Source organism: Patagioenas fasciata, chromosome 21 (genome assembly GCF_037038585.1).
Source record: "Patagioenas fasciata isolate bPatFas1 chromosome 21, bPatFas1.hap1, whole genome shotgun sequence".
In the NCBI taxonomy this organism is placed as follows: Eukaryota; Metazoa; Chordata; class Aves; order Columbiformes; family Columbidae; genus Patagioenas; species Patagioenas fasciata.
In genome coordinates, this window is record NC_092540.1 from 1571846 (window position 1) to 1591491 (window position 19646).

The window sequence follows — 19646 nt, forward strand, 5'->3', positions numbered from 1 at the left end:
CTGGGTCCCTGCGGGCAGCAGGGGGACCCCAAACCGGGCACTGCGGGACCACCCAGCCACCCCGAACTGCGCCTCCCGGGGCTGCCGGGACCCCCCAAACCGGGCACCCCGGGGCCGCCCGGCACCACCCAACCGGGGCCACCGGGACACCCCGAACCGGACACCCCCGCAGCCGCACAGCCGGCAGTGTGACCTGCCCACCGGCGACCGGCAGGGGTCGCGCTACCGGAGTGAACCGGGGAGGGATGCGGGGGGGAAGGGGGGCGGCAATGGCCGGCGGGGCCCTGCAGGGGGCGCCAAGACGAACCGGGCCGGTGTCTCCCGGCAGGGGGCGGTACCGGAACCGTACCGGAGCTGCCGCGGCCGGCGGCAGCCGGCAGGGGGCGCGGTGCCGCCGGGCCCCGCTCCGCTCCGTTCGGCGGAGCGCTCGGTATCGGCGAGACGGCGCAAGACAAAAGGCGCGGCGGCGGCGGCGGGGCCGTGGGCGGCGGGGCCATGGGCGGCGGGGCGGCGCCATGAGGCGGCGGCGAGCATGGCGGCGGGCGGCGGCGGGGCGCGGCGGGGGCTGCTGAAGCGGAAGCCGAACTTCACGCTGCAGGAGATCGACATCCTGATGAGCGAAGTGCTCAAGTACGAGCAGCTGCTCTTCGGCGCCGCCGCCAGCACCGTCAACGCCTACGAGAAGCAGAAGATCTGGTGGCGCATCACCAACAAGATCAACGCCGCCGGGCGCAACCAGCGCGACATCGGCGAGGTGAAGAACCGCTGGCGGGGGCTGCGCCGCCGGGCTAACGATAAGATCACCCGGCACCGGCAGGAGAGGCAGGGACCCGCCGTTCGAGCCGCCGGCCGAGCCGGCACCGGCAACGGCAACGGGAACGGGAACGGATCCGGGCCGGGCCCGCCGGAGCTCGGCCCCGGGCCCGCGCCCGGTTGGGGACCGCGAGGCGCCGCCGGGATCGAACCGCCGCTCCTCAGCGTCGAGGGGGTGGCGCCGCACGGTGGGTGCGCGGAGCGGGGCGGGGGGACACGGACACGGGCGAATGGGACAGGATGCGAGGGACCGGGACATGGGCACGGGGGACAGGGACATGGGGACCAGGACAGGGACATGGGGACCACGACAGGGAAATGGGGGTTACTGGGACTAGGACGGGGACATGTGGGGACCAGGACAGGGACACAGGGTGCTGGGACCATGCAGGACGTGGGTGACCATGTTCAGGACAGGGACATGGGAGTACTGGGACCAGGAGAGGGACAAGGGACGTGGGATGGGGCTGAACCATGATGAGGGACACGGGTCTATTGGGACATGTAAGTACAGGTGGGACCAGGAGAGGACATGGGAGTCCCAGGGACAGAGAGATGGGGACAGAGGATGCAGAGGTAGAGAGGGATCGGGTCGCTTGGTCCGTGGGGAGTCGGGGGGTCCTGCCAGCTGCCCCGCGCTCTCTGTCCGTCCCGCAGGCGTCAAGGAGGAGCCAGTGAAGGAGGAGCCGGTGGAGGTGAAGACTGAGCCTTTCCACGGCCCGGCCACTGACAGCGTCCCCAGCCGCGGCACTGAGCGCCGGCTGCCCCGCACTGGCGAGCTGGGCGAGGGCTGGAGCCGGAGCCCCCCCTGCCCTGCGCCCCCCGAACTCTCCCTCGGTGACCTGGGCGGGCAGCAGGAGCCATTGGGCTCCGATTTCCCGAGCATCCTCTTTGAGCAAGAAGCCGAGCATCTCAATAACTGCAGCGCGGGCGAAGCGGGACCCGCCGGGACAACGGGGCTGGCGGATGGGGCGGCCGACTGCGCCCAGCTCACCGCGGCCGAGAAACGCGTCGTGCAGTCCAACGAGCGGCTGGTGCAGGAGATGCGGGCGTTCCGCCGGGAATACGCCGAGAGCCGCCGGGAGACCAGCTCCATCCTGCGCGGCATCGCGCAGGCGCTGGGCGGCCTGAGCCGCAGCCTGGCCGAAATCCGTGACCTCTACCTCCGGGGACAGGTGGTCCCCAAGCCCTGAGCCCCACGCAGCTGGCTGTGTGCGCCCACGGCCGCCGGGGACCACCCTGGGGACGGGTTTTCCGTGCCCCCCCCAGTGCCCGGCTTGCTTCTTTTATTATTTTTATTATTATTATTTTTTCCCCTCCAACCCACTTAAATAAAACTCAGAGCTGCCCCCCCCAGCTCCCCCTCCCCGGGCTCGTTGTGGGGTTTTTAGGGGCAGCGGGATGCTGGGACCGGGTGGTCCCTTGGGAGATGTGGCAGCAATTTGCCCCCAGGGGGGTCTGTGTAACTTCACTTTCCGGGAGTGATGAACTCGGCGATGGCGATCCCAAATTTAACCGGTGGCTGACCCCCCCACCACCTCCTGGACCCCCCCTCCTGGTAATGGTGCCGAGGGGGAATGAATCACCCCGGGAGCAGCCAAATAGCCGGGGTGAATCACGCCCCCGGGCACCCATTCTTCACCAGCGGCTTCAAAGGGAGTCGGGTCCCAGCTCCAGTGATTCGGGACCGGGGTGGGGTGGGTGGAGGCATCTGTCCTGCACCCACAGCCCCCATCCCAGGACTGAATCTGCTACTTTCTGCCCCAAAATGCCACTAGTGATGGTTTCACACCCCAATTTTGAGCAGTGGGGCTGGGTGGGCAACAGCGCTCCCGGGCTGGCTCACTGGTGGGGATTATCCATCCCAACCCCATTTTTGGATGGAGAAGGCCCAGGAGCAGAACGGGAGTGGAGAAAAGTCGTGTCCCCCCTCTTATGGCTCCCCAGGGAGGGGTGTGGGGCTCTGCCCCCCGGCGTGGAGCCACTGAGACGACACCAAGTGTGGGGCGCAAGACCTGGTTTAATGCCAGCCCCGGGGAGGCCAAATCCGGATGTGGGAGTGCAGGGGTGCAGCCATGCACGGCCCTCGGGGGACCCCCGGGTGTCCCCCCCATGGGTGCCTGGGGCAGAGGCACCACAAAGGGCCCAGTGTGTGGGACAAGAGCCGCCCTGTGCTGCTGGCGCGGGGTCACCGGGGACGGCCGGGAAGGGCCCAATCCGGCCACAACCGGAGCACCCTCCTGGCCCCGCGGCGGGGCGACCGGGGCCCCCAAGGTCCCCAAGAGCCCCAGCCCGGCTGTGCTGGCCGGCAGCAGGAGGGGGATGCCGGGGTCCCCACGGGGGCTCAGGCTCCGGGGTAGCTGGGCTGCGCTGGGACATAGGGCGGAGGCGCTGCAGGGGGCGAGAGGGGGTGTCAGCCCCCAGCGAGGCCTCTGTGCCCCCCTTGGGAACAGGGGGGTGTCCGTCCCCCCCAGTGCTCACCTGTGGGATTGTAGACAGGGGGGCCGGAGGGGTACAGTGGGTACTGGGCGGCGGGGGCAGACGGTGGGTACATGGCCATGGGGGTGAAGCCGGGCTGGGGGGGTGCAGGGCCGGCTTTGGGGTCCACGGGGAAGGGGGCCATGGGGGCCGCGGGGGGGTAGCTGGACAGCGGGATCTCTGGGCCTGTGGGAGAGACGGAGAGGGGGCTGCGGCACCTGGGGATGGGGATGGGGACACAGCCCGGCAGTGCCCGGGGGTGTCCATGGCCCTTGGCGGGGGGCAGCAGTGGGCACTGGGGTGATCTCAGCAGCACCACCACAGTGCCCTCCCCAGCACCCAAATCCTGAACCCAGCAGCCACCCCCTCACCCCAATGCCCCTCTACATCCCTCCAGGACCCCACATTGCACCCCAGTTCCCCCCACCCTGTTCCTACAGGACCCCTCCTGCACCCCAGCGCCCGTATCCTCCCATCCCCGCAGACCCCTCCGGAGCTCCCCCACCTTGCAGGGGGGTGCGCAGGTGCTGCCGGCGCTGGTACAGGTAGCAGCAGGAGCACATGAAGCAGCAGACGATGGTGGTGACGATGGCGATGAAGAGCACCACGGCCGAGGCGATGCCCGCGATGGTCTTGGGGCTGTGGGACCCGCCAGGGATGTCACCATGGGGACATGGGGGAGTGGGGGCTGCCCAGAGCCAGTGCCCAGCACCCAGCACCAGCACCCAGTATCCAATCCCCAGGGCCCAATACCCAAAAGCAAGCACCCAGCACCCATGTCTGCAGCTCAGCACCCAGGTCCCGGCACCTGAAGGCGAGGCAGTGGCGCTGCTGGCGCTCGGTGATGAGGCGCAGGGGGTCGCGGCAGCAGTAGCGCTGGTGGCACGTGCCGCAGCAGAAGGTGTAGAACTCGCAGTCGAAGCCGGAGTGCCAGGACCCGTTCTTGTCCACGTACCACAGGCAGTCCTCGCCCCCCGCCACTGGGGACAGCCACCGTCACCGGGGCACCTGGGGGCACCTGGGGCACCGCCAGCCCAGCCAGCACCATCCCCAGCCGTGCCAGCACCGGCCACATCCTCCATTCCCCAAACGCTGTCTCGTACCCCGCTGCACCCTGCCCTGTGTCCCCCCATGCCCCTCTGCCACCACATCCCCCTGTATCCTGCCCCATGTCCTCCCCTGCCCCCTGGTCCATCCTGCCCCACATTCCTCCATACCCTACTCGGTCCTGTCCTTTGTACCCCACTCCATCCTACCCCACATCCCCCTGGATCTTGCTCCATCCTGCCCCATGTCTCCCTCCCCAACCCCACTGCATCCTGCCCCACATCCTTGCGGATCCTGCTCCATCATACCCATCCCCCAGCCCCCCCCAGGCCTCCTCCCCGCCCGGCTGCTCCAGCGGCGCCTCCCGGCTCTATTTCTGGCCAGAGCCACCTGCGCTCCCAGAAATAGCCCCGCGACGAGGCCTCGGGGGCGGCTGGAGGCGCCGGGACAGCAGCCGGGAAGGCACCGGGGTTGGGCTCCTTCCCCCAGGGCTTCCAGCTCGCTCCCCACTCGCTCCAAGAGGCTTCGGGGATCTCATATGGGGGTCACTCACAGCCCAGAGGGACCAGAGCAACTCAGAGCCAAGTGGGGAAACTGAGGCATGGCCGCATGCGTGGGAAGCACCCAAATCCCTAGGACTGGGTATCCCGGCTCCCTGCACGCTGCTCCAGGGGGCAACCGGCTCTTGGGGGCACCCCAAAAGTGGCAGATGGGTGCAGTGTGTTGGGGGCAGCGCCCAGTGGGACACATCGGTGCAAGCAGCCTCCATGCAAAGGGTCACGGTCACAGCCGGTGGCACCGGGAGCCATCGCAGGGTGGCACCGCCCTCCCCCCGCAACCGCCCCGGCACCCCCCGTGTCTCTTACCCAGCGAGGTGGCCACGGCCACCAGCACGGTCCCGGCCAGGGGCCACCCGGTGCCGCCGCCGCCGGGCCCCATCCCGGGGCCGGGCCCGGTGCCCCCGCTCAGCGCTGCCCGGGGCCGGGGGGGCCGGGCTGGGGGCGGCGGTTGCGGTTGCGGTGCGGCAGCGGCCGCGGGGCGGGCCCGGGACGGCGGGGCTGTGGCCGGTGCTGCGGGGTCGCTGGGAGCCCGGACGACCCCCGGTGCCGGTGCCGCGGGGCTGCTGCCGGTGGGAGCCCGGTGCCGCTCGCGGTGCTGCGATGCCGGTAAAAAGTCGGTGCCGCTCCCGGTGCCGCGATGCCGTGGAAGGTCGGTGCCGCTCCCGGTGCCGATGTCCCCCGGTGCCGGTGCAGCCCGGCGCAGGCCCGCAGTGACGCCGCAGCCCGCCGGCGCTCGGTCGCTGCCCGGTGCCCCCCCGCGGCGGGACCTCCCGCCGCAGCCACCGGCCCCCGTCCGCCCCCACCGGCCCCGCGGGCGCGGGCACGGCCGGGCAGGGCTGCTCCGGGGCGGCTCCGGAGGTCGGATCGCAGCCCGGCCCCCCCGGCAGTGCCCTCCCCCGCGCCCCGTTACTGCCCTTCCCCTCCCCGGCACCCCTTATTTCCCCACCCCCTGCACCCCAAGACTTTCCCTCCACTCCTTCCCGCCCCCAGCACCGCATCCCGGCCGGGCCAAGGGCTCGCTGGCAGGGGACAGAGTTGGGGACAGAGGTGACGCATTCCTAAGGTCTGGCAAGGACAAGCACACCCCAATGACGATGTTTATTAGAGACCGAAGCCCCGAATCGAGGATCGCGGTGACACCATCAGCATTGGGGTCACGGTGACAGTGAGGGGACATGGCGGGGGACCAGCCCCAGCCACCCAGTCCCAGCCCCGCGGACCCCAGGGGTGCTGGGGGGGCGGCTGCGCCTCCCGCCTGTGTCCCCACGCCAGGATAGGGGGGTGTGGGACGTCCCTGTCCCCGCTGTCCCTGGGCCAGCCAGGCTGTGCCCCCCCGCCTGTGGGGGGGGGTCCACGCTTACACTTGTGTGACGATCTCGCCGTTCTCAGGCACGTAGACCTGCACGGGCACGCCGTCCGCGGAGCGCCGCAGGACGTGGATCGGGGGCACCTGCGTGGGAGAAGGAGCCCGTGGGTGTGGGCACCGCGCCCCACACTGGGGCAGCACCCCGGGGTGCACATCCCTGGGTGGGGGTGTTTGCAGGGGCGCAGCTACGGGTCCCCACTTGCATGGCATGCGCCCCACTCCGCACATCCCCACTTCCATCCCTGTGCTAGCAGCCTCTGTGCCCTACCTGAGCGCGCGGCAGGACTCCACAGCTGATGGGCACGTCCCTGATGGTCCCACCGCAGGGTCCCCGAAAGGCTCCTTGCCGGTCGAGGGAGTGGGGACGGGCCCCCCGCAGCCGGGCGCGCTGGTGCCACGACTTGAGCTCCTCGGTCACGGCTGCTTTGGAGAGCCCCCGCCCCGCCGCTGGCGCGTAGTCCTTGAGCGAGGGGGTGCGCACGATGCGGCTGTGCGAGGGCACCAGGCGCTGGTAGCGTAACGGGGCCAGATCCTGCTCGTAGAGGAAAGCTGGGGCGCTAGTGGGCGGCAGGAAGCGGTGGGCACCCCGGGGGTAATAACCAGGTTCGGCGAGGAGCGGTGGGAGTGGGGGGCGCGGGAAGGAGACGTCGGGGCTGCTGCTGCCCGGGGAGGTGGCGTGGGAGACGCTGGAGAGGTCGGAGATGCTGTCGTCGGAGCCAGAGTGGTGCGCGGGGGTCGGGACGCAGGAGGTGGGCACCGTCACCGTGTAGTAGGTGGGACGCCGGCGGGGAACGGCACTGCGGCCCCGCGGCTCGGCCGGCGGCCAGCACGCCTCCACCCTGCGGGCAGGGCCTGCGCCTGAGCACGGGCCCTTCCCCGGAGGATCTCCATCCTCCCCACACGGGGTCAACTCCATGCACCCCGTGGCGTTAGGTCCGTTGTATCCATTGGGTTATCTCCATGCTCCTCCCCAAGGGATTTATGTCCATCCTCCCCATAGGGTTATCTCCAACCTCTCCATAAGGTTGTCTTCATCCTCCCCGTGGCTTTAGCTCCATCCTCCCCTTGGGGTTACCTCCAACCTCCCCCCATGGGATTAGTTCCATCTTCCTCCCCATGGCTTTGTGTCCAACCTCTTCCCTATGGGTTTAGCTCCATCAACCCCATGGGATCACCTCCAACCTCCTCCCTGTGGGTTTAGCTCCATTATCTTCATGAGATTAGCTCCATCCACCCTATTGTTCTATATCCATCCTCCCCACAGGATTCTCTCCATCCCCCTCCCCATGGGGTTGTCTCCATCATCTCCAAAGGGTTGTCTCCATCCTCCTCCCCACAGGGCTGTCTACATCCACCCTCGCAGAAGCCCTTGTCCCCCCTCCCCATGCACAGGACATACCTCAGGGACTGGGCCTGTCCTCGCCGGCCTGATGGCTCGGGGGTGCTGGGAGCACTGGAGCCCGCCTGCCGGCACAGCACCAGGGTCCTGATGGGGACGAAGCGGTAGGGAGGGACGTCCCCTGCCCTGGGCATTGGTGAGGCTGCGCGGCTGGGGCTGCCGGGGGCAGCAGGGGTGACCGGCGGGGACCTGGGGTAGCACCGGGAGCCCCAGGTTTCTCCATCCGCCGGGTCCACGCTGGGTTTTTTGCCCTTTTCGTAGGGTCTGTCGAGGCTGGTCTCCTGCCACGGGCTGGGGGGGGCTGGGGAGGACCCCGACCCCTCCGCCTCGGTGGGGTCCTTGGGGGTGGGATGTCCTGGTGGCTGCGTCTCCTCTGCGGGAGAGACAGAGGGTTGGGATGGAGAGCACACACGGGGGACGCTGTCCCCGCCCTGTCCCCTCTGTCCCCTTACCCTCCTCCAGCAGGACGGCGTCCGACAGGGAACTCTCGTCGGAGGTGCTGAGCTCTGCGGGGACGGGGACGGCTGAGAGCGGGGCCGCTGCCACCACCGGCTGCCAAACCTCTCCCACGGCACCCGCCGCCACCCAGCGCGTCCCCGCGGGGCTCCGCTCCCCGCTCCCGCCGCCTGTCCCGACACGCTCCGCCGCGGTGGCGGCACCGGCCGGGCCGGCTCTGCCGAGCCCTGCGCCGGCTTTGCTGCGGGCAGCTCCCAGCCTGCCCGGCCGGGCGGGAGGAGGGTGCTGGGCAGGACTGGGGGCACCGGCAGGGATGGAGCCGCCGCCACCGTGTCACTGGTGCACGGGAGGTGACGGACGCGGGAGCACCGCGGGGCGGCGGGGGAGGAGCCGAGGAACATGCGGGGGCGAGCGGGGACCCGCTTGGACGGTGCGGCCGCGGCGGGGACACGGCAGCCGGGCCAAATCCTGGCACCCGTTGGGGTACAACCCCTGGGGAGGGCGGACTAGGGGGAGTCATGGGCTGCAGGCACGGGGGATGAAGTCTTGGGGTGCATTTGGTGGGTGCAGTCGTCAGGGATGGTGTATTGGGGTGCAGTCAGCAGGGGTGAAGTATTGGGGTGCATTGACTGCGGATCACATATCGGGGTGCACTCCTGAGGCTGCATTCAGCAGGGATGAAGTATTGGGCTGCATTCACCAGGGTGCATCCATCAGGGAGAGCATATTGGGGTGTATGCACCAGGGATGGTGTTTTAGGGGTCACACGGAGGGTGCATTCACAGAAGATGGGAAATCGGGGTGCATGCACTGGAGTGGGGGGGTGCATTGGGTGGATCCAGGGGGCTGCAGTCACCATGGATGGGAGACTGCGGTGCATCCAGTGGGGATGGTGGACTGGGGGGCACCCAGCGGGGTGTGTTCCCAGGGGATGGTGCATTCACCAGGGACACCCAATCAACCTGCCCCCATTTCCACCTCCCCCAACCTCCAGCATCCCCCAAGCGATCCACCACCCGCCGGGGGACACAGTGGGACACACGGGGGGCTCACCCTCGGTGGCGCTGGTCCCAGCGCCGGCGGACAGTGGTCGTCGGCCGGCCAGGAGCCGTTGCCGGTTGAGGACGTTCTCCAGGTCCTTCAGCTTCTGCTCCTCACGGCGCGCGGCCGTGAGCCGTCGCTTCCGCAGCCCCTTGCTGATGTTCTCCTCGCGGCACAGGCGCCGGGCGGCCTTGGCGATCTGCAGCTGCAGCGCCAGGTCCCGCTCCAGGGCGCTCAACGGGTCCTGGGGATGGAGGGGACACGCTTGGCATCCCGCCCCCTGCCACACCCGCGCGCTAATAAATGTTTGGCATAACCAGGGGGAATAGGAATTTTGCCCATGGGATGGTGACATCTCTGAGTGACGCTTGGACATCTGGGATGGGAGGGGTATGGGGACAGGAGGATGAAGATGAGCATGGAGGTGGGAATGGGGATAGGTAGAGGGGATGGGGATGGGGATGGGGATGGGGATGGGGATGGGGATGGGGATGGGGATGGGGATGGGGATGGGGATGGGGATGGGGCTGAAGATGAGACAGGATGGGGAGGGCTATGGGGATGGCGAGGGGGCTGGGGATAAGAATGGGAATGGGGACAGAGATGATGGGATGGGATGGGATGGGATGGGATGGGATGGGATGGGATGGGATGGGATGGGATGGGATGGTATGGGATGGAGAAGGGTCCCCACCACCCACCCCAGGGACCCCGCACCCCGCTGGCACCCCATGGACCCCCTCACCGCCCCGCGCAGGACGAGGGTCTCATCCAGCTTGAAGGCGGCACCGATCCTGCGCCGGACCTTGGGGGGCTTCTCACCCTCTTTCAGGGGGTACTCGCGGGGCAGCGTCCCCGTCAGCTCCTGGGGACGGCACAGGGGACACTGAGCCGCTGCCAGGGCGGGGTGGGGGGCCGGCAGGGTGTCCCCCGTCCCGCTCACCGCCTCGCGCAGGCAGAGCCGCCGCAGCTCCTGCACGCAGCTCTCCAGCCGCATCTCCAGCGCCTGCTGCTGCCTGCGCCCTGCCTGCGCCCGCTCCTTCAGCGGGGACACCGGGCTGTCGGGGCCTGGGGACACACGGACGGACGGACGGACAGAGGGACACCTGTTGAATGCACCCAGACCTCCCCACCGCTCCCCTAGCCTCCCTGCCTCGGTTTCCCAAAAACCGCAGCCGTGAGCCCCCCTGCGTCCCCCCCAGCAGCACCCACGGGTGCTCGGGCTCCCCCGGGCAGCCGTGATTTCCCAGCACGGGGGGGGACACGGGGCAGGTTTCGCCCTGACTCAGCCACCCCTGAGCGAAACGCGACTGAGTCAAAGCCGGTCTGGCCCCCCCACGCTTGGGTGCCCCCCCCGAAACTGGGGAAACCCCCATTTCCACTTTCCCACTTCCCCCCCCCCGGAGCTTTTGTGTGTTCCCATGCACCGAAGTGCCCAGTTCTCAGCTGGGGGGCCACGTCTATAAGGGGATGTGTGGGATGGGGGCACCCCGAGACCTTCCCCCCCCCCCAAACACCCCCTCCAGCGCTCACCCGAGTGCAGCATGATCCCGCTGTCCGTGTCACTCGCCTCCCCCATGCCGGGCCGGGACCCTACGGGCGACAGTGTGGAGATGCCGTGTCCCCACGCCACCCCCCAGGGGGCACCCATGGGTGCACCCCTCCCCGCACCGCCCCCAGCCCTCAGCATTGCCCCGGCCCTCCCGGCCGCCAGCTCCGGCGATGGCGGAGAGGGGGAGGAAGGCGAGGCCGTGTTTGCTCTGCCTGCCTTCTTGTAGGTCCTACGATAAACAAAGGTGTGCAAACACGTGTGTGGCGGCCGGGGTTGCCAGGACGAGACCCATCCCGGGGGCAAAGGTGGTCGGGGTGCGGCGGGGGGGCCTCGCTCCCGCCCTGGCCGGTTTCGCTGGGAGCCTCTCCCAGTTTTGATTTCCCTTCCACTGGGCTGGAGGTGGCTCCTGTGTTGAGGGGGCTACTGGCCCTGGGAAAGTGGCTCCCCCGGTACCCCAACACCCCCCTGCTCTTGGTGTTGGGGCAGCGAATGGGTGTTAGTGGGGCAGAGGGGGTTCTCAGCCCCTGGTTTGCATCGCTATCCCCCCCGCCGTGCCTCAGTTTCCCCCGGGGGGAGATGGAGCGGTTTGGGGAAACTGAGGCCGGGGAGGGAGGGCTGGGGTCCGCGGCGGGCGGGGGCGATCCCTTACCTGGGCGCTCACCGCCGCTGCCGGCTCTGCTGCGCCGGGACACGGGGACGAGTCCTGACTTGAGGCGGAGGGAGGAGCGGGTGAGCAACACCTTCCCCACCGCGGCCCCCGCCCGCCGCGGCCACGGCGGCACAGGCGGCCCGGGGGCTCCGCACGGCACGGGGGGACGGGTGCGGTGCAGTGGAGAAGGGTGGCAGAGTATGGCACAGGACGGTGTGGTGTGATATGGCACAATACAGTACAGTATGGCGCAGTATGGCATGATATGACATGGAACAATACGACATGGTAGGGCACTGTGTGGCATGGTATGGTGTGGTATGGTATGGTACAGTATGGTATGGCATGTTACGGTGTGGTAGTATGGTGTGGCATGGCACATCTCAGTATGGCACAACATGGTACAACTTCACACTGTCTGGCACCCTGTGGTATGGTGGAGCATGATACGGTGCAGCACGGCACGGCACAGCCTGGCACAGCCCGGCACAGCCCAGCACAGCCTGGCACAGCCTGGCACACCATGGCATGGTGCTGGTGGAGGCTCCATCCGCAGAGCTGCGCAGGCGCAGGGCAGGTGCAGGGACAATGTCCCCATCCCCGCCACGGCTGGGGGGTCCCCCAGGGGCTGGCATCCCCAAAACGCCGGCAGCAGGTGGGGACCTGAGCCTGGCAGTGGCGCCCTGGTGCTGCCACCACCGGCCCTTTCCCGGAGCAGGGATACGCCGGGAGCTGAGCAGTGCCGGGCAGCGTCAGAGCTGTGCCGGGGCAGTGCCGGGGCAGTGCCAGGCCGTGGGAACAGCGCTGCCGTGGCCGCCACTGAGGCGTGAGATGAATCAGAGCGGCTGGCGCGGGCGAGTCGGCCACATCCTGCGCTGCCAGCGTGGGGCAGGCGGTGGAAAGTGCGGCTCAGCGCCACGGGACAGTCCCATGGCCACGGGGACGGGAGGGCAGGGTGCGGGCAGGAGAGGTGCAGGGAGAGGCTGCAGGCAGGAGAAGAACAGCAAGCGGTGCAGGTGGGGAAATGCAGGCAGGGGTGCAGGCAGGAAGAGCTGCAAACAGGGCAGGCGCAGGCCAGGGGTGCAGGCAGGGTGCAGGCAGGGTGCAGGCAGCCTGCGGGCAGGGTGCGGGTAGGGTGCGGGCAGGGTCCAGGCCAGGGGTGTAGGCAGGGTGCGGGCAGCAAAGCCAACCCCAAGAAGACACAGGCAGCAGTGCAGGCAGCAGCACTGCCCAGCACCTCCACGAACTCCCCAGCACCGTCCCCTCCACCCGCGACTTCCCGATGTCCCCAAGTCCCCCCAGGATTTGAGTGGTAAAAACAGCTCAAAGACTGAAAGGTATCATTAGCAATAAGGCTAAATTTGTATTAATTGGGATTAAAACCAGGTTCCTGTTACCGAAGCTGCCCTGCACGCAGAGCATCCCAGGGGGCAGATCCCTGGGGGATCGCACCGGTGTCACAGCTGGGGACCGAGGGGGACAGCGGTGGCACCTGGGGACGAGGGGAGGGGACTCAGCGGGGAGCCCCATGGTGCCGGCTGGTGCCGGGTCCTGCACCGGGAGCGGGTCCAGACGCCGAAGAGGAGGCTGGAGTCGCTGGTGGAGGAGGGGGCGGTTGCTCCGGGACCTGTCCCCAGTGCACGGGGACCAAGGGGACATCGGGGCCGGCAGCGTCCGTCCATCAGGGCATAGACGAGGGGGTTGACGCAGCTGTTGACGAATGCCAGGCAGGTGCTGGTGGCCACCAGCCACCTCAGGGCCACCTCCTGGCCCTGGGACAGGACCAGCATCCCCTTGGCGAGGAAGAAGAGCAGCACCTTGCAGGCGTTGAGGGGCAGCCAGGAGCAGAGGAAGGCGGTGACGATGGTGACGATGGCGCGGTGGGACCGCCGGACACCCCTGCCCAGGCGGACGTGGCGCTGGAGCCGGCAGTAGATGGAGCAGTAGCAGAAGGAGATGACCCCCAAAGGCAGAAGGAAGGTGAGGAAGACCATGGCCAGGCTGAAGTCCTCTCCATCTTCATCCCAGCAGTCGTCCCCGTCCAGCCGCCGGTACAGCAGGGTGGGGGCGCCCAGGAGGAGGGACACTGCCCAGATGACGCCGCAGGTGACACGCACGTGTCTCTGGGATCCCATCACCTTGGTGTCCAGCACCTTCCTGATGACCAGGTAGCGCTCCACGCTGAGGGCGGTGAGGAAGAGGATGCTGGAGCAGCGGTTGACAGCGATGATGTAGCTGCTGAGCTTGCAGAGCCCTTCGCCGAGCAGCCAGCGGTTGCCCTGCGCCCCCGCTGCCACCCAGAAGGGCAACGTGCAGACGAACACGACATCGGCCACCGCCAGGTTCAGCACGAACGTGTCCACCATCCTCTTGCCCCTGCTCTTCTTGGCCATCAACACGATGACAAAGAGGTTCCCCACCAGGCCGAGGAGGAAGATGATAGAGTAGAGGATGGGGATGAAGATGGTGGTGAAGAAGAGCTCTGCCCTGGAGGACACCCACGGGTTCTCCATCACGCTGGTCACCGGTGGGTACTCGTAGTCGGCCGAGGTGATGAGCTCCTCGGGAGCCATGGTGGGGCCAGGCGCCGTCCCGGTGCCCAGGGCGGTGCTCGGCGCCCAGCCCGGCGGTTGGGTTGTTGATCTGAAATCTGCTCAAAAACATCGTCTCGCACTTCCTTCCCAACGGGGCAGGGGCTGTGGGGTGGAAGGGGCAGGAGGGGAAGCACGTGTAATTTTGGAAACAGAAAAACAACAAAGAAAATACAACGAGAAGGAAGAACCCCCCAAAAAAGGAGAGGGGACAGGAAGATGGAGGGGTTGAGGAAGGCTCCGCGCTGGTGGGTGATGGCTGAAGGCCTTGGGTGACACCAACCTGCTGGTGGGACCATCACCGATCTGAGCTACCGGCCACCATCCCACCCTGCAGCCTCTGTCCCCACCGCGCAGCGTCCACCCACGCTGATGCCACCAACCGCCATCCCCATCCCTGTCCCCGTCACATTTGCATTGAGAAGAACAGATGAAAACCTTTATTTTATAGGGGTTTTTTTGTTTCCAGAGCGAGCCAGAGCAGGTGCAGGTTGGGTACAACCGTTGCCCGCGTGTCCCCGTACATCCCTGTGTGTCCCCGTGCCGCCCCGGCGCTGCCACCTCATTCCAGCCCCTGGCACGTTGGTTCTCACCGCTCTGGGGACACCGAGGCAGCATCACCCGCAGCCACCACCGACCACGAGCTCTCCCAGAATGACGGTGCCGGGCGCCGGTGCCAGCGCCGGGACGTGCCGGGGGTGGGGGACCCTGGTGTGGCACTGCGGGGGGGCCAGGGAGCAGCCCCTGCTCTGCCGCGCTGGGTCCTGCTCACGTCTGCCGGGCGGCCGCCTCCGCCGCCTTCATCTTCCTCAGGCCGTCCCGCACCAGGAGGAACTCGGGGCGAGGGTCCGGCCCCGCCGCTGCCCCCCGCTCCTGCTGCTGGGGGGAACCGAGGGGCGGCCGTGAGTCCCTGCCCGGGTCCCCTTGGCTGTCCCCATGACCCAGCATCTCCTGACCTGGGTGTCCCACCAACCCCAGCCCAGTGACCTGGCCGCCCTCGACCATCACTTGACCCATCGCTCCAACACAGTCTCCCTTGGCCACCCCCCAGATGGACGAACAGATGGATGGATGGATGTACGGACAGAAGGATGAATGGATGGATGGGTGGGTGGATGAACAGATGAACGGATGGATGGATCAGAGGATGGACAGCTGAAGAGGTAGGTGGATGGATGGATGGATGGATGGATGGATGGATGGATGGATGGATGAATAGATGGATGGATGAACAGATGGATGGATGGATGATCATAGGATGGATGGATGAACAGGTGGGTGGATGGATGGATGGATGGATGGATGGATGGATGGAGAATGATGAGGCTAAGGCAGGAGGGCTGGGGCGGATGGACAGGGGACAGAGGGACGCCACAAACCTCCTCCAGCCTCTGGTGGCGTTTCCTCAGCTGCTGCTCCAGGTCAGAGGGGGGTCCCCGCAGCTCCTCCCCCAGCTGCCGCAGCCGCCGGTTCTCCAGCACCCGCGGGAGCTCTGCGCGGTGCCGCGGCAGGAGCCCCCTGTGCGGACGGACAGACGGATGTTGACAAGGCCACCCCCACTTGGCCACCTGGCTGGGGACCGTCCTGTCCCCCCCCAGGTCCCATCCCCACACACCTGCTGTGGCTGAAGAGCAGCTCCCGGTGCAGCTCCCGGTGGCTCCGGGACTCCCGCACCGGGTTTGGCAACTTCCTGGGCTGGATGAGGCCCCCGTGGCCATCGGTGGCCGTGGTCAGGGAGGGGACATCGCCCCCGTCACCCTCTGCAGGGGTGGCAGGGGTCAGCGGGGGATGTGTCACCATGGGGTGGGGTCCCCGTCACCCCTGGGGTCCCTGTCACCCCTGGGGTCCCCATCGCCCCAGCACCCACCCGGCACCGCGCTGCTCCTCGGGGCGTTGCTGTCACCCTGACAAAGGCAAAGAGCGGGGTCACACGGGGAGACTCAGCAGGTCGCTGGCTCCGTGTCCTGCCTGGGCTGGGGACACAGCAGGGGACACCTTCAGGAGGGGGCACAGCCAGGGGGTCTGTGGGGCTGGACCTCTGTCCCCCCATGGCTGTCACCCACAGGCACCCCCCGTGTCCCTCCCCCTGGCTCTGGCGGGTGGGTGCAAGGGAGGGAGAGGTGAATGGGTTTTCTCCACGTTAACTCTGGAACCTAAGGATGGTGAGGGGTCTCCAGGCTGATGCTGGGGGCAGCATGGGGACAGCCTGGGGATGTATCCCAGTGCAGCCTGTGTCGTCCCCCCATGTCCTCCAGTACAGGAGATGGAGGACCCAGCCCAGGGCTTGGGGGTGTCCCTGTCCCCTGGCCACCCCCACCAGCTGCCCCCACTCACCCTCCTGCTCTGCGACAGCCCCATGTCCCCGATGCTGGTGGTCCCTGTCCCCACGCCCGAGGGGACGCAGGGACATGGGCCGGGTTGTGGCTCCACTGAGCCCGTTTGATCACCCGTGTGCTCCACTGGTGACGGTGACAGTGACGGTGGCCCCGCTCCGATCAGCAAAAGCCATTAAGCCCTGGGATTAGCCCTGACAGGGCCGAGGGGACTGTGACACGTGTCCTGCGCAGGGCTGGTGGCACCGTGCCCACTGCCACTGCCGGGGGAACTGGTCCCACTGGGGCCACTGGGATCTACTGGGCTGTGGGGTTACTGGGGGGCTGGGGGTTTCTGGGGGGACTGGGATAATGGGGGCACTGCGGGTTATTGGGTGACGCGGGAACTGGGATGGGGACTGGATGCTCTGAAAGAATGGAGGGTTATGGGGTGACTGGGATGACTGGGAGTTACTGGGGAACTTGGGGGTTGCTGGGGGACTGGGATGGGGACTGGGTGCACTGGAGTGTTACTGGGAGGACTGGGGGTTACTGGGGGACTGGGATGGGGACTGGGTGCACAGGAGTGAGTGCACTGGGAGCTCCTGGTGCCCGGGTGCACTGGTGATACTGGGCGATACTGGTGTTGCCCCCTACATAGGCGCTCGATTGCTGCTGCCTGTTCTCGCCGGCGGGCTCGCCCTCCCCGCCTGGGCGGTTCGCCCATCGGCTGGCCCCGCCTGGCGCCATCGGCACGCGACTGCCCGCGCCTGCGGCTTCCGGTGTCGCGTTGGCCACGGCGGGGGGGGGAGCGGCCCCGCGCATGCGCAGAGCGGCCGGGCCGGGAGCGCCGTGGGCGCCGCCGCTGCCATGACCAACGGTGAGCGGAGAACCGGGACCGGCCCGGGGCGGGCGGGGGCACCCGGGGAGAGCCGGGACCGGCCCGGCGGGCGGGGGCACCGGGGACTCAGCGACGGGTCCCTGGGACGGGGAGCAGCCGGGAGGTCTGAGCGGTGGCGGGGGCGGGAGGAACTGGGGGTCTGGGTCCCTTCAGGGGGGAAACTGGAAGTTTTGTGTCCCTTGGAGGAAAACTGAGAGGTTTGGGTCCCTTTTTTTGGGGGGGGGGAAGGGGAGATTCTGGGTCTCTTGGGGGGAGCTGGGGGCTCTGTGTCCCCGGGGGTGCCGGGCTGCCCGTGCCCCGCGCTGAGGCTCCCCGCAGTTTACTCGCTGGACGGGCTGCTGGTGTTCGGGCTGCTGCTGGTCTGCACCTGCGCGTACCTGCGCAAGGTGCCGCGGCTCAAGGCCTGGCTGCTCTCCGAGAAACGCGGCGTCTGGGGCGTCTTCTACAAGGGTGAGATGGGGACACGGGGTCCGGGGTGGGGACGCGGGGTCTGGGATGGGGACGCGGGGTCCGGGATAGGGACACAGGGTCCACGATGGGGACACGGGGTCCGGGGTGGGGACGCGGGGTCTGGGATGGGGACACGGGGTCCGGGATAGGGACACAGGGTCCACGATGGGGACACGGGGTCCGGGGTGGGGACGCGGGGTCTGGGATGGGGACGCGGGGTCCGGGATAGGGACACAGGGTCCACGATGGGAACACGGGGTCCGGCATAGGGACACAGGGTCCGCGATGGGGACACGGGGTCCGGGATGGGGACAAGGGGTCCGGGATAGGGACACGGGGTCTGCGATGGGGACACAGAGTCCGCGATGGGGACACAGAGTCCGCGATGGGAACATAGGGTCTGCAATGGGGACATGAGTGTCTGGGATGGATGGAGACGTGGGGGTCTGAGATGGAGACATGGAGCTCCAGGGTGGGAACACGGGGCACTGGGACAGGGGCACAAGGGTCCAGGATGGGGACACAGAGTTCCAGGATGGGGACATGGGAGTCTGGGATGGGGACATGAGGGTATGAGACGGAGACACAGAGTCCAGGATGGGGACATGGGGGTCTCACCCCGCTCTGCCCCGGCCCCACAGCCGCTGTCATCGGCACCCGACTGCACGTTGCTGTGGCCGTGTCCTGCGTCCTCATGGCTTTCTACGTCCTGGTGGTGAAGTGACCGTGCGGGGACACCACCAGAGACCCCGGTACCGACCCCACCTGCCCTGCCACCAGCCTGGACCCCGCCTGCAGTGGCCCTGGGGACCTGCCATGGCCCAACACTCCACCTGAACCCACCGTGTCCCCCTCGGCGGGGCTGGGCCACACTGGGTGCCACTGGGAAGCTTTGGTGCCACCGGACAGCACTGGGTGGCACCAACGACCCTTCAGCTGTGCGAAAAGAAGTTTCTGGGCGTGCGAGGGGCTCAGTGGGTGGGGAGATACATGTGCAGCCCCCCGGTGACAGGGATGATCCGGCTGTGCCCCTGGGGACCTTCTGGTGCCAAACACCGTGTCCTGGCGGGGGTCAGAGCGAGTTCCCGCCGTGGGGATCTGGGGGGGCGGGGGCGGACAGGGCCTCCCCTCACCAGGGGCTTTCCTCGCTGCCCCGGGAGCGTGCAGGGTCGCCCAGTGAGGGTGTCCCCCCTGGAGCTGGGGGGGTTTGTACCCCCCTGGTGTTTGTAAATGCTGCACCATGATGTGTAAATAAAGTGGGGGTTCCCCTGTGGGCGGCTGTGGCTCCTGTCCTGTATATCTATAGAATTGACCCATACGTGTATATAGATGTGTGTGTGTTATAGACGTGTGTATTATAGATGTGTATTCTGTATATTCTGTATTATGTCTATTAATGTGTGTACGTGTGTGCGCGGGGCGGGTCCTCCCGCTGCCAGGGGGCGCGCTGCGGCGGGGCGTGGCCTGCCCCGCCTCTTCCCATCGTGCCCCGCGTGGCCGCTCTATAAAAGGCGGCGCGGCGGCGCTGGCGGGCGGGGTGCGGTGGTGGTGGCTGCGCGGGCGTGCGGGGGAGTGTGTGGGTGTCAGTGTGTTGGTGCGAGGGGTGTGCAGAGCTCGAGTGCGTGTGCGAGGTCTGTGTGTGTGAGTGTGCAAGGCGGGTGTGCGAGGCGCGGCCTGATTTCCCCCCACCCCCTACACGTTGATCTTATTCGATCGGCCGGGCCGGGCCAGGCCGAGGTGAGAAGAAGCGGCGCCGCGAAGCCCCCGGGCGCTGTGCGGCGGCCGGCGGCGGGCGGGATGAGTCGATCAGATAGGCGAGGCCGCGGCCGCTGAGCGCCCTGCGATTCTGACCCGCCGCCTGGCCCCCGACACGGCCCCGAGCCCGGCCCTGCACCGGGGGAGCTCCGCGCCGCCCCGGCTCCGTGCAGGGCCCCTGCGAGCTGCCGGCAGCGTGGGGGAGCTTTGCAAGGGCCCTGCGGTGTGCAAGGGCTTTGCACGGGGCCGTGTGAGCTCCGTGCAACGTGTGCGGGT

At 68.0% G+C, this 19646-nt stretch overlaps 6 protein-coding genes and 1 non-coding gene across 9 annotated transcripts; 3 read left to right on the plus strand and 4 right to left on the minus strand.

Annotated features, from left to right (window-relative positions):
* Nucleotides 1-354: 354 nt before the first annotated feature.
* On the plus strand, nucleotides 355-2179 carry LOC136110817 (uncharacterized). Its single transcript, XM_065854474.2, has 2 exons — nucleotides 355-1001; nucleotides 1471-2179. Exons 1-2 carry the CDS (start codon nucleotides 533-535, stop codon nucleotides 2004-2006), a joined length of 1005 nt encoding a protein of 334 aa, XP_065710546.1. The 5' UTR covers nucleotides 355-532; the 3' UTR covers nucleotides 2007-2179.
* An 831-nt stretch (nucleotides 2180-3010) lies between these two features.
* On the minus strand, nucleotides 3011-5391 carry SHISA4 (shisa family member 4). Its single transcript, XM_065854589.2, has 5 exons — nucleotides 5205-5391; nucleotides 4100-4271; nucleotides 3797-3930; nucleotides 3295-3477; nucleotides 3011-3204 (listed from the first exon to the last, which is right to left on the minus strand). Exons 1-5 carry the CDS (start codon nucleotides 5275-5277, stop codon nucleotides 3158-3160), a joined length of 609 nt encoding a protein of 202 aa, XP_065710661.1. The 5' UTR covers nucleotides 5278-5391; the 3' UTR covers nucleotides 3011-3157.
* A 579-nt stretch (nucleotides 5392-5970) lies between these two features.
* INAVA (innate immunity activator) lies at nucleotides 5971-11407 on the minus strand. 2 transcript variants are annotated; one of them, XM_065854626.2, is made up of 9 exons: nucleotides 11362-11407; nucleotides 10694-10753; nucleotides 10104-10228; nucleotides 9906-10025; nucleotides 9173-9404; nucleotides 8116-8169; nucleotides 7664-8036; nucleotides 6533-7103; nucleotides 5971-6348 (listed from the first exon to the last, which is right to left on the minus strand). In XM_065854626.2, exons 2-9 carry the CDS (start codon nucleotides 10737-10739, stop codon nucleotides 6256-6258), a joined length of 1614 nt encoding a protein of 537 aa, XP_065710698.1. In that variant the 5' UTR covers nucleotides 10740-10753; nucleotides 11362-11407; the 3' UTR covers nucleotides 5971-6255. The 2 variants fall into 2 exon arrangements, with proteins under 2 accessions (XP_065710698.1, XP_065710697.1); XM_065854625.2 differs by lacking the exon at nucleotides 11362-11407 and having other exon boundaries at nucleotides 10694-10850.
* Nucleotides 11408-12818: 1411 nt separating this feature from the next.
* GPR25 (G protein-coupled receptor 25) lies at nucleotides 12819-13934 on the minus strand. The gene has a single exon (XM_065854280.1). The coding sequence runs from the start codon at nucleotides 13932-13934 to the stop codon at nucleotides 12819-12821; it is 1116 nt and encodes a 371-aa protein (XP_065710352.1).
* A 786-nt stretch (nucleotides 13935-14720) lies between these two features.
* On the minus strand, nucleotides 14721-16310 carry LOC136110732 (protein FAM107B-like). Its single transcript, XM_065854337.1, has 5 exons — nucleotides 16287-16310; nucleotides 15820-15856; nucleotides 15568-15712; nucleotides 15332-15470; nucleotides 14721-14828 (listed from the first exon to the last, which is right to left on the minus strand). The coding sequence occupies exons 1-5, from the start codon at nucleotides 16308-16310 to the stop codon at nucleotides 14721-14723; spliced, it is 453 nt and encodes a 150-aa protein (XP_065710409.1).
* A 761-nt stretch (nucleotides 16311-17071) lies between these two features.
* TMEM167B (transmembrane protein 167B) lies at nucleotides 17072-18886 on the plus strand. 2 transcript variants are annotated; one of them, XM_065854562.2, is made up of 3 exons: nucleotides 17072-17144; nucleotides 17484-17615; nucleotides 18257-18886. In XM_065854562.2, the coding sequence occupies exons 1-3, from the start codon at nucleotides 17135-17137 to the stop codon at nucleotides 18337-18339; spliced, it is 225 nt and encodes a 74-aa protein (XP_065710634.1). In that variant the 5' UTR covers nucleotides 17072-17134; the 3' UTR covers nucleotides 18340-18886. The 2 variants fall into 2 exon arrangements, with proteins under 2 accessions (XP_065710634.1, XP_071673732.1); XM_071817631.1 differs by having other exon boundaries at nucleotides 17095-17144; nucleotides 17421-17615.
* Nucleotides 18887-19163: 277 nt separating this feature from the next.
* On the plus strand, nucleotides 19164-19470 carry LOC136111035 (small Cajal body-specific RNA 2). Its single transcript, XR_010652704.1, has one exon. It is a non-coding gene; the product is annotated as a small Cajal body-specific RNA 2 (non-coding RNA).
* The last annotated feature ends 176 nt before the right edge of the window (nucleotides 19471-19646 follow it).